Source organism: Echeneis naucrates, chromosome 17 (assembly GCF_900963305.1).
Source record: "Echeneis naucrates chromosome 17, fEcheNa1.1, whole genome shotgun sequence".
Lineage (NCBI taxonomy): Eukaryota > Metazoa > Chordata > Actinopteri > Carangiformes > Echeneidae > Echeneis > Echeneis naucrates.
In genome coordinates, this window is record NC_042527.1 from 13,622,567 (window position 1) to 13,634,121 (window position 11,555).

General features: G+C 39.8%; 2 protein-coding genes across 3 annotated transcripts; both read right to left on the bottom strand.

Annotated features, from left to right (window-relative positions):
- Nucleotides 1–120: 120 nt before the first annotated feature.
- Nucleotides 121–1,575, bottom strand: exosc4 (exosome component 4). Its single transcript, XM_029525454.1, has 3 exons — nucleotides 1,367–1,575; nucleotides 703–909; nucleotides 121–625 (listed from the first exon to the last, which is right to left on the bottom strand). Exons 1-3 carry the CDS (start codon nucleotides 1,535–1,537, stop codon nucleotides 266–268), a joined length of 738 nt encoding a protein of 245 aa, XP_029381314.1. The 5' UTR covers nucleotides 1,538–1,575; the 3' UTR covers nucleotides 121–265.
- A 658-nt stretch (nucleotides 1,576–2,233) lies between these two features.
- Nucleotides 2,234–11,230, bottom strand: prkacbb (protein kinase, cAMP-dependent, catalytic, beta b). Of its 2 annotated transcripts, XM_029524714.1 has the most exons (11): nucleotides 10,906–11,230; nucleotides 7,824–7,832; nucleotides 7,128–7,189; nucleotides 6,919–7,047; nucleotides 6,526–6,624; nucleotides 6,340–6,422; nucleotides 6,025–6,151; nucleotides 5,812–5,907; nucleotides 4,996–5,118; nucleotides 4,664–4,828; nucleotides 2,234–3,711 (listed from the first exon to the last, which is right to left on the bottom strand). In XM_029524714.1, exons 1-11 carry the CDS (start codon nucleotides 10,949–10,951, stop codon nucleotides 3,586–3,588), a joined length of 1,065 nt encoding a protein of 354 aa, XP_029380574.1. In that variant the 5' UTR covers nucleotides 10,952–11,230; the 3' UTR covers nucleotides 2,234–3,585. The 2 variants fall into 2 exon arrangements, with proteins under 2 accessions (XP_029380574.1, XP_029380573.1); XM_029524713.1 differs by lacking the exon at nucleotides 7,824–7,832.
- Between the last annotated feature and the right edge of the window lie 325 nt (nucleotides 11,231–11,555).

The window sequence follows — 11,555 nt, forward strand, 5'->3', positions numbered from 1 at the left end:
CAATGAGAACCCAAACCAAACGGGCAGACGTCTTTGATAAGAAAAATGAAGTTAATTGAATTAAATTAAACTACTCACAAAAAAAAAAAAAACCCAAAAGAAAACGGATGCATAGTTCACATATTTATTAACTTCACCACATATATACAAAAATACACAGTAATTGTTATGAATGCAAAAAACAACAAAAAAAACAAACAAACAAAAACAAAATTTCCATCATTCAACAAGTCCAATTAAGATTCCCAGGTGCAGCACCCCACCCTCACTCTCCAGTGAGCATTGACACTTCCTGGAGATGCTGTCGCACCACATCATCCAGCACCTTACTCACACCTTTACAAGCTGTCATGGCAGCTTCAATCAGAGTCTCTAGGTGATCCTGATGTAGTCTGGCATCCATCTGCAGCAGAGCAATCTGTCCACCCCGGGGAAGCAGTGCTAAAGCCAGGGAGCTCACTCCTCCACTTTCCTCTGCGTAGCAAAGGTCAGCAAGTGGTGTCTCATCCACAAACCCGACAGTACAAGCACATACATAATCCCGCATGGGGATTCCAGCATCAATCACCGCCAAAGTGGCAGCATTCACACACACGCTGTAGTTCCCTCCATCTGACTGCAGAATCTGTTCAGACAAAGACATTTTCATAATTTGTTGCAGAGAAAATTTTAATTGATTCACACAGATGAGCTGATACTGACCTTGACATAGATGTCGATCTGAGATCGTGGGTAGAGCTGCGTCATCACAGCAGCTTCAAATGTCTGCTTGAGGTGGAGGCTCATCTCCGTGGACTTGCGGTCCCCGTGGGGTCTCCTCTTCCTCTCTGCTGTGCTGAATGTGGCCATGCTGTACTGACAGTTAATAACAGCCCGGTCGTGAAGAGTCCGGCTGCGGGAACCTCGCATCTGGGCATGGAAAAACACAAAAGAGTGGGTTTCAATCACAGTTGTTGTTGAGGTCAGAGCTCTGTACTTCCCTTTCATTGAATTGGATGGAAGAATTACGATTCTGCTTTATTATAACTGAACAACAACAATTATTATTATTATTATTATTACTATTATTAGGGTTAGACTTATGTAATTGAATTACTTGACTGATCATGAAACACGAAATAGGGTTATGAAGATTTCCATTCAGTCTTCAGTCTGAAGTTTTTTCTGGGTCAGTTATGTTTTCAGGCTCAACCAAACACAGATGTCGCTCATCTGGACAAACAGAAAAAACGAGCTCCAACTTGAGTAACGGAGCTTCGTTCTGATGATTTACACTGCACAGACCTTACTGATGGCAGCTGCGGGGCTAATTTAAGCAATAATCCCCTGATAAAGTCAGCCCCCCTTACTGATCCACGGGCCTTACTTCGTGTGGGCCGTACACCACAGCCAGGGCTTTGGTGTTTCCCTGCTCCAGATACGCGGAGCCGTCCGCCTGAGCGAACACTCCCATCCGGGCCTGGACCTTCCGCAGCTCGGTGGCTTTTCGTCCGTCTAGTCGGTAGCCCTGGTCGGACAGCAGCTCCAAGCCCGCCATGTTTGCTCAAAACTCCAAATGAACGGCGACGGTGCACCCCCACGTGTCTCCAACTGTACTACATTACCCACAAACGCTCTCTGGCTAGAAGCACTACGGCAAGTCCGAAGGTTGAAAAATGTGAAGTCCAGATTGATGGTCGGAAACGATTCAACAGTTTTGTCCTCTAAAGTGATAATCATTGTTTCAGAATGAGCAAAAAAAAATATATATAAATGAAAGTATATCTTGATAAAAGACAAAATAATTATGTAAATTATTCTCTTTAATGTTAGGAAAGTATTGTTTTTAATGCATGTGTATTTATTTTTTATGAAACTGTGCAGTTTGAATGATTTCCATGTTTATTAAGGGAGAAAAAATATTCATAAATTGTATATATGTATATTTTCTTTATGTCTTTCCCTTGTCCAAGTTTGAAACACAGGAGTCAATTCCTAGTATGTTTACACATACCTGGCAATAACAATATTTCCAATTCTGATTCTAATTGAAAAAATAAGTATGAATTTTCTAAGACTAAAATAAAACTCTTTCTTCAAATCATCCAGATCCTGGAAGAACTGTGGGTTCAAACTAGTATCACAATCATCAACTATGCTAAATACTGTGTGACAAAATTCAGATCATTTTTATGTGAGTGCCACATAAAAGGAAGCTGTGTTAATGGTCACAACTGAAGGAGAGTTGAACATCAACACTTTTAAAAATAAAATTTATTAGCATCTCTAATGTGTATAAATAAAAACATATATGAAACAATGCATATACGTATAATGTAATGAGCTTAACAATAACAGGGTTACATGTGATACAAAGGAGCAGTCTTTTTTTATTAGACAGTGTATTTTGAGGAAAACTGTACCTTCAAATCAAGCTTTCAATTAGGCATCCCTGTAAGTTGCAAATCTACATTCTTTGACAAGAATGAAAAAACATAATCTGTTTGGAGGTGGTAACAGGGAGAATATGGCAAACTGCAGTTTTGTGTTCTCATCTTTTAGATTTTAAAACATCTTTGACTTATTACATTATAAATTTAATAATTCTTTTTAAAAAGGTATCACTAACAATGTTGAGGCAAACAGCCACAACACTAATCACACTGGCCTTCCCAGCTTTACATTACACTCAATAAAAACCCTAAAAGGATTTCACTCACTGTTTTCCATTTACTGAAGTCACATTGTTCCACAGACTCGTAACAGTAGGTCGTTATAAGCAGACCTGAGATCTAGGGACAATAGGACTATAATGTCAGACATGGTGACAAACAAGGTTAGGATACTAAAAGACAAATTTTCACATGTGACTGACAGACCCAAGAGGATCTAACAAACTGGATTTAGATTTTACTAATGTAACAAGGTTTGTCATTTTCTGCAATTGGTTGCTGTGCCAAAATACAAAAAGGACAGTGAGTGGATGCTTCTGTGGGGGTCTGAGGATTTGGCTTGCTAAGGCAAAAGCAAAGAAAGGACCTCTCTTTTTATGTCTCCCAGTTTTTTCTATTTGGTCATGCTTTAAAACACATGATGTGTCCAAATGTCTCAAAATTGATAGTTATGCACATTGGACATATACTACCTCTCAAAGCTGGCCAGTGCTTGATGTGGACTTGTAACAAACCATTATATATAAACACCACTGACGACTAGAGGGGGTACCTTTCAGCCAACGCAACTGTCACAGATGAGTCAGTTACAATGTGTGGACTACTGGCCATTGTCTCAGTTTTTCCTTATAATTTCAAAAATATCACATTTGTAAAGGGGGAAAACAACATCCAATACTACCTGCTTTAAAGTAAAAAAAAAAAAAAAAGTGGATAGGTACAAAAAAAAAAAAAAAAGTGTCTGCGTTAATACACAAGTGTATGTGACAGTGAGGTTATTGACACCCAAGGATCATGGCAACCTCATTCAGCCTCGTGGAATGAAGGGACTATGTAGTAGATCTGAAAAAATGATGGTCTCTGCTCCATCCCAAGTCTTTAGAAGAGTGCAAAGATCCCCTTAATTTCCCTGATTTATCCATGTTCCCACGTCCTAAAACTCTGCAAACTCCTTTGCGCATTTTTCTGTTACAGATACACGGATTTCCTCCTCTTCATAATCATCAAAGTTGCTGGTGTCCCCTGGGCCTCTGCACTTTGGTATGAATGGGGCTTCCACCTAAAGAATAAAATAAATCCAAATTTTAACACAGGTATTCATATATATGCCTGTACATTCAGTCAAAAAAGGAGATACAGAAACAATGACAACTGCTACGCTAAACTTTCTGAACTGACATCTAATGGAGTAAATCCTGTGAACGGCAGATTATCACTGTGTGAAACTGTCCTCTCCCATGTCTAGGCCCAGCAAGTTCACATGGGTTCTCGATTAATTACCCACAACTGTCAATGCCATTTTTCAGGCAACTATATACCTCTAAGGTTTTTGTGGAGGCACAGTAAACAACCCATTCTTGAGGCTAACGCTTGGTATGTCACAAATATCAAGGCTGAGATGTACGATTTCTTTAAATGTGCCAACTGAGCTCCTTCAGTAGTAGATCCTCATAACAGTTATTTAATTTCATCTTTCTTTTAATCTTTCTATATTATTTTAATTCACAATCAGAAAAATCACAAATGCAAAGGAGTAGGTGAAAACCTTAACATCTTGTGTTAAATCATAAGCAGCATAGTATAGTATGATTGTTTAAGAACTGAAGAACTGAACAGAAACAGAATGAACCTACCAATAGGATTTAATAACTACTTTGATTAAACAAAAATTCTTTTGTCCTGTCTTGCAAAATGGCATGTCCTCACAGCCATCAGTGGAATTGGGTGCTTTCCAAGACAAGCATAAGTCTATGATAACCCAGTCTGAAAGGGATTGTCATGCAAAAAAACAAAAAACACCATTTCTCATTTCCATGGAACCAGGAACCATTAAATAAATGTGATGAATAGATCCTGGGTAACATAATAGGGTAAAATAATACTGTTGCAGAATCATGGCAGGGAATTTTCCAACTAGCAAAAATCAATATTAACAAATCAATATCCAATTAACTTGCTTTTATAGGGGTAACAGTGTTTGGTGTCACTACAAAATGCATTTGGCATCTTGCCTTTCTCTCATAGATTGCGATCCAGTCTGTTGTGGAAAACCATTTGTGGCCCTTGATGTCATTGACTCCATTCTTCAAGTTGCCATAACGTTTGGTCAGATCCACCTGCAGCAGGTTTCTCAACAGGTCCTTCAAGTCAGAGCTGAAGTGGGAGGGGAATCGAACCTACAAATGAGAAGCAAGAACTATATAGACTTCCCATCTGTTTTAAGTGCAAGCACAACAAAACATTTACCTTACTTATTCTCAAAGCAGGGCTAGGAAGAAAATTTCTGATTAGAGGACTTCTTTCTCCTTCATGGTGAAATTTCCAAAAACAAAAACATGCTTACCTTTCCAGATACTATCTTCTCATAGATCTGAATAGGCTGATCTGCAAAGAATGGAGGGTAGCCAGCTGCCATTTCATAGATGAGAACTCCAAGGGCCCACCAGTCCACAGCCTTGTTATAGCCCTAAAATGGTCAAGACAGACACCCTTTCCTTGATATGACATTCACAAAATTGTGTCCTGCATCTCCAATTGCAAACTATAACATCCAGACATATTGCTATTTTGGGCCCAAAAATGCTACATTTTTATCCTAAAAGTTGTAATTTTCCTACATTATTCAAATACTTACTGAGTACTGAATACTAATTGAGGCTTGTTAGGAAACTAGTGCCACTTCAGCCCAAGTGACTCTCTTTATTTGTGTAAAATCAAATGTACTTTTTCTTTTTGGTACAACTAGCGTGAGAGTTCATTTGCATTACATTACGGTCCGCTGTCACCACTGAAAGTGGGGAAAAAAATTGGTGTCCTTCCTCTTTTACAGATTTCCTGTTGATGATCGTTCCACTGTGAAAACAGTCAGCAAAAGAACCTGACATATACCTGTTTCAAGGTAGCTTGACTTGTTATTTACTTTTGTGCCAAGTGATCAATCAAAAGTTGAGCACACCTGATTGATGTCATCTATTGTGAAGAAGCAAATTAAGGTCTTTTCAGAGTACCAACTGAATTGCATAATTAAGAACTGTTTTGTGGGCCTGTTGATGCAGTTACAAGGAAAGCAAACATTGTAATACTTGTGAAAACATTTGTATATTCATCATCTGTTCAGATATAAAAAGAACCGAAACAAAAAGAAGCAGATTTTCCATACTTTGCTGAGGATGATTTCTGGTGCCAGGTACTCTGGTGTCCCACACAACGTCCAGGTCCTGCCTTTTACCCTCTTGGCAAATCCAAAGTCTGTCACCTAAAAGTCAAGAGCACACACACACTATAAACACACATCTATTTACAATGCATGTGCACAGTGTGGACATATATGACACAAGAGCATTACGTATTTATTTGTTGTGTTCTAGCTAACCTGAATGTAGCCATGGTGGTCAATGAGAAGGTTCTCAGGTTTCAGATCTCTGTATATGAGATCTAGTGAATGGAGGTACTCAAATGTCAGCACTATTTGGGCAGCATAAAATCTTGCATGTGGTTCACTGGAAAGGAAGAAGAGATAAGCGTGTTCATATCATGAAAAAAGCAAAATAAAAACAAGAAACCCATCCAGCTCAAGTAATTTTATCAACTGATCTTTATGAGCAGGGAATTTAAGATGAAATCAAAGGGGCATTGCATCAGATGCTGCCCATTTTAAATGTAATGAGTAATACAAAATAATACTCACCTGAACCTTCCAATTCTTCTCAAGTGTGAGAACATTTCTCCTCCTGGAACGTACTCCATCACCATGTACAAATTGGAGTTGTCCTACAAATAAAAAAAGCACTTGAATAATACTGATAATCTACAACAGGAATTGAAATTCTAAGATTTCTAAAAAAAAACAAAACAAAGAACAAATTCACTGTACCTTAAAGGCATACTCAAGTTTGACGAGAAAAGGGAAGCTCACAGCCTGTAATATCCTCTTCTCATTTAATGTGTGTTCTATTTGCTTGAGTTTCACCACCTGACACAAAAAGAGATAAGACGACCTTGTCAGGCAAATCTCACTTACACTAGCGACAACTGAGAAAGCAAACACTGAGCAGAAAGGAAGCCTTTGGTTATTTATTTATTTTACTTGTGTCCTCTAGTAACCCAGTAACGCAAAGTCGATAGCTTATAATGCCACCTCTTAGGCTATTTGGTGGATGTGGAAGTGGCTCAAACCATTTATTGATGCAGCACATTTGATTGCTAATATCAACACCTTATTTATTTGAAAATGTCCCTTGATGCCATGATTCGTACTTTCACTGACCTTCTGCTTGTCCAGTATTTTCATAGCAAAGTATTGCTCTGTTCCTTTGTGTTTCACCAGCATGACTCTCCCAAATGAGCCAGTACCCAGGGTCTTTAATCTTTCAAAGTCATCTAGGCACGTTGTGCTCTGTGGAAATAACAGCGTGTCAGACTTCTCTGTGAAAGAGGCCACTGCAAATGTTGAGTAAAACTGTCACTTAGTCTGACCTGTGGTGGGCATTCCCATTTCCGTAAGAAATCCTCTTTGGCTTTGGCTAGAAACTCTTTCACTGAGAAACAAAAAAAAAAAAAAAAAAAAAAAGTCAGGCTACACTTTGGACACAGTTTGAACCATTAGTATGAAGACATGTTAAGGACTTTGCGGGTGGAGCCGGCAAAAAGATACAACGCTAGGAGGGAACACACGAGGGAAATGTAAATTAAATGCAGAAGAAAACAGGGCAACATCAACCCTCATCTGGCTATAAAATAAATACAATATAAAAAATACCACATACTGTGTTCTAAAGGTGAGGCAAAACACACACACAAGACAACATCATTCAAGACGGACAGACTAGTGATGCATGCCAAGAAACTCAGTCTATTGATCATAAGCCTTATTCAAAGGGAACACGCCAACAAAACTTAAATATCACAGGGTTGGTTTCTCTGAGCATCTTGTGCATCACTTAATACAGGTTGAGGGAAAGCTATTAAACACAGCATAAAAATGGTAAGCAAAGACAAACCAATTTAATGGGAAACAGCAGACAGCAGATATCCAGATTGAGAGAATGTGGATAGTAAAAACACTGACTTATTATCAAAGCACACATTAAAAGCAAGCACATTCAGCAAGTTTTCACAATGAGACCAATGCCGCTCTGCCATTTGGGTCATCTTTTGGAGGAATGAGCATACCAAAAGTCTCTATTGATCACCAAGGTTTTGCAGGAACAGTCACCCACATGGATGGGATGATACAGAAGAAAAGACAGAGAGAAATATAGAGTTCATGTACATAACAACAGGTACAACAACAACAGGTGTATCAACAAACGTGAAGCATATGTAATGAACCAAAGCAACAAGAATGAAAACACAACTGAGATTCGCCTTAGGAATTCAAACAGAGACTGACTGTCTCCTATGGTTTTCTCAAAGAACAGGTGCATCCAAATGCCATGTAGCACAAATTCAGTCATGCATATAAACACATTGAAATGATAACAATCCACACTGGAGTAACTGTACTACAAAACTGTGTAAAAAAAATTGCATCTTATTTGAATTACTGAATTTGCCTTTACAAAATAAACCTTAATCAATCTGTAGTTCCATCAGTTAGCTGGCTGACGCAAAAAATTGAAACTATTTTGATGAAGGATTAAGCAGTTATTTCAAAATGCCAAATATGTCCTAGCTCTAAGCTTCCCAACTGGGTGACTTTTCTTTGACCTTTGTGACTGGTAAACTTCTGATTAAACAAAAAAGAAAATTTGAAGATCTTCCCTTGGGCTTCAGGAATCTTTATTTATATATATATATATATATATATATAAAATTTTAGACATTACATAAACCAAACAAGTTCTACAACAAAATTTCCAAACCTGGGATGATGTCCTCAAATGCAAATGTCATGTTTAGGGCAAACAACTATATGTGCAATTTTTAAAAGAAAAGCAGAAAGAGTGTGAATTTCTACTTTATATTTTAAAAGAAGAGAGTTTATAATTTATATCTAAAATGGAAACATTTGGAGACCATCAACAAACTGTTTCCATTCTAGAGTGATATTTTAACAGCCAAATGGTTGATCAATAAATTGAGGATTAATTTATAATGGGCTGTTATTTGCAGTCAGATTTTTTTCCCCATGCAGAAACTTTAGAGAATTGAAACATATGAGCTCTTTCTGTTCATAGCAACATCTACCCAGCATTTTGTACCTTGAGGGACAAATAAATGGTTCACAGCCAGCACACTGGGCAAACCCTTCCTGACAGCAACGCCAAAATCCAGACAAGCAGAACATGGTTTACTTATGTCAGTCTGTCCTGTTGCACTAGAATATGAAATGTAATACATTGGCAGAGCAAAATAAAATGGGTGTCATGATGTCAACTGTCTAATCTTCCTTTGACCAACTGATCCCTTTAGCGGCAGCTATATAGAGTAAACAGAGGTGGTCTTGTGTATAAACGGCGCCACAGGTAACCAGGTCGTCTTGTCAGAGCGGTTACACTCCAGACAAATCTGCAGCTCAGGGCACAGCATCAGCTTAAACAGGTTTACCAGTTAGCCACGGCCCAGGATCTCAGGATCATATTTACACTCAAAAGAAATTCTTGGCAGCACGAGAACTATTGCTAATCTGATCATCTCTGTCTGCCTGAGTGTCTCTGGTTGGCAGAGTTCACGCTGTGCCTGCCTGGTCTCTCTCAGCATGTCAATAAATCTCAGAGGAACATTTTCCCAGCATCATACAGTACATTACTTTAAACAAACTAAGTGTGTCACAGAACAAGGGTGGTTCTGTGCACAGGTTTAGGAGGCTAAAAATGCATTAGTAGTGGAGAAGAGTCAGTGTATTTGTGGCTGATTTTAGACAAAAACAAATACAACTGATTCTGCAACAAGCAATAAACATCTACAGCTTTTATGTTTACTACCAGGCAAGGGGAAACATGTATGATATACTGCATGGGATGCTCCACACTTACCAGCTGCACACATCAAAGCACACAAGTGCAAAGTAACACTGGCCTGGGCCGAGTTACGTCAAACCTTTCAAAGCTTGTAATACCCCTTATCCTCTGACGAAGGTCTGATGACAAGCTGCTCCAGTCAATGACAAGCTGAGTGTGAGAAGTGAGCTGGATGGACCTTTACCACAGCAAGATTTGAAATAGGGCTCTAAATAAGCCCAAGCAACACAACTGGAGTGTGTGCGCGCACATGCCAGGGAGACAGTAGTAGGTCCCAGTTTTATGAATGGAAAGAGGGCATTTGTCATTTCTTCACCATATTTGGTAAGAGTGCTGCACGGAGGGAAAGCTTTGTTTATGCAGCCAAGAATAAAAAGTAGCAGTAAAGCCTGAGGCAGAAAGTCCCACAGTACCTTCTAGTAAAATTTATTGGCTATTTATAACAATTACTCATGGGTTTGTGGTTTACTGCTGCAGATTTAAGACCATCAGTGCAAAGTTTCTGGCAAACACAGCTAGCCTGTGCTGAGAGGAGGCTGCAACCAAACACACAGTAAGAACCACACCGTGATTGCCTCAAGATGAGGATGACACTAAAACATCAGAGATGACAAGTTGGCTGGGTTGGCCTTTTTTTTTTTTTTTTTTTTTAAGTCACAATTCAAACATGTGTGAAGCTAACTCTGTGAGCACACAGGCCTGCACAGCTACCAGCACCAAGAGGCACTGAAATGACAGGGGCCTTCAGAGGGCTAATCCCCCCTCCTCATAGCTTAAGTTAGCAGGCTAGCTGGTCAACAAGCCTGATCCTTCTTGTGGTCCAGCTGGACATCCTTTTAACGGCGTGAAGCCATCAGTGAGGTGTCACTTTATCTGTACCGAGTGTTTTCAGTGCTGATACCCGTGAAAAGCTTTCTCGTTAACGCTGTCAAGTCAGAGCTGCTCCTCTCCACCAAAACCACCACATCCACGGGGTCTTACTGCTGCTTACAGGCCACTGACTAATCTCGAGTGCAAAAAAAAAAAGAGAAATTTTTAAGTGTTGTTTTTTTGTATTTAACAACTAAAACGTGTGCAGCGCTGGTGTGATAACTAACTAACTAACTAACTAACTAACTAACTAACTAACTAACGGACGGACCGTCGGCCCTCCTCTGCTTCACTGTAGCCGGACAGGACAGTGTTAAATGCTACACGGGGAGCTAGCTGCCTTACGGCGGCTGTGGGAGTGTTAAACCGGGATAAAACACGGCAGGGAGGCCGGCCGGAGCCGAGCAGCAGCCCGGACTTACCGCTCTCCAGCTCGTTGCCCTTCTTGGCGGTGGCAGCGTTCCCCATGGCGGAAGACACGGCGGGCGCTCCGGCGGAGAGGAGATGATGGCGGTGGCTACGGCTAACCTTCCTGCACCTCCCCTCCCTCCCCACCGAGAGCTCTTTGGAGATAAAAGCAAACACGAATGGATATAAATATATGTGTATATATATATATATCTACAGATTCAGCTCAAACGCCTGGAAGCTGAGTGTCCTCCCCCAGGCTCTCGCTCCCTCTCCGGCTTCCCTCTCGGAGGTGTCCGCTCAGGCTAGCGGAGCTCTGTCTGCTCGGCTGACATGAAGCTAGCGGTCACTTGTGTTTTCACTGAGCTGCCTCCCCCTTCCTTCCTTCCCTCCTTCCCTCCTTCCTTCCTTCCTAGCTTCCTCCGCCCTTCCTTGGTCACAGATCTCAGTAAAGATATCAAACATGAACAGCTTCCGCGGTTTTATTATTATTATTATTATTATTATTATTATTATTATTATTATTATTATTATTATTATTATTATTATTATTATCTGGATCGCCTTCACAGATAATGGGGGACATTTGAGCCTGACTTTATTTCAAACTATCAGATGCCTCTTCTGAGTTTGATTTGTAATTTGTGACAACGTTGGCTATTAA

Bases quoted from the DNA above. Each gene is read 5' to 3' on its own strand.
- prkacbb (XM_029524714.1), bottom strand. From the start codon at position 10,951: ATGGGGAACGCTGCCACCGCCAAGAAGGGCAACGAGCTGGAGAGCG. The intron at 6,423-6,525 runs GTACAGTGAATT...TTTTATTTGTAG, and splicing joins AACTTGAGTATGCCTTTAAG to GACAACTCCAATTTGTACAT. The intron at 4,829-4,995 runs GTAAGCATGTTT...TCTCATTTGTAG, and splicing joins AGAAGATAGTATCTGGAAAG to GTTCGATTCCCCTCCCACTT.
- exosc4 (XM_029525454.1), bottom strand. From the start codon at position 1,537: ATGGCGGGCTTGGAGCTGCTGTCCGACCAGGGCTACCGACTAGACGGA. The intron at 910-1,366 runs GTAAGGCCCGTG...TTCCATGCCCAG, and splicing joins TGGTGTACGGCCCACACGAA to ATGCGAGGTTCCCGCAGCCG. The intron at 626-702 runs GTCAGTATCAGC...TTGTCTGAACAG, and splicing joins AGATCGACATCTATGTCAAG to ATTCTGCAGTCAGATGGAGG.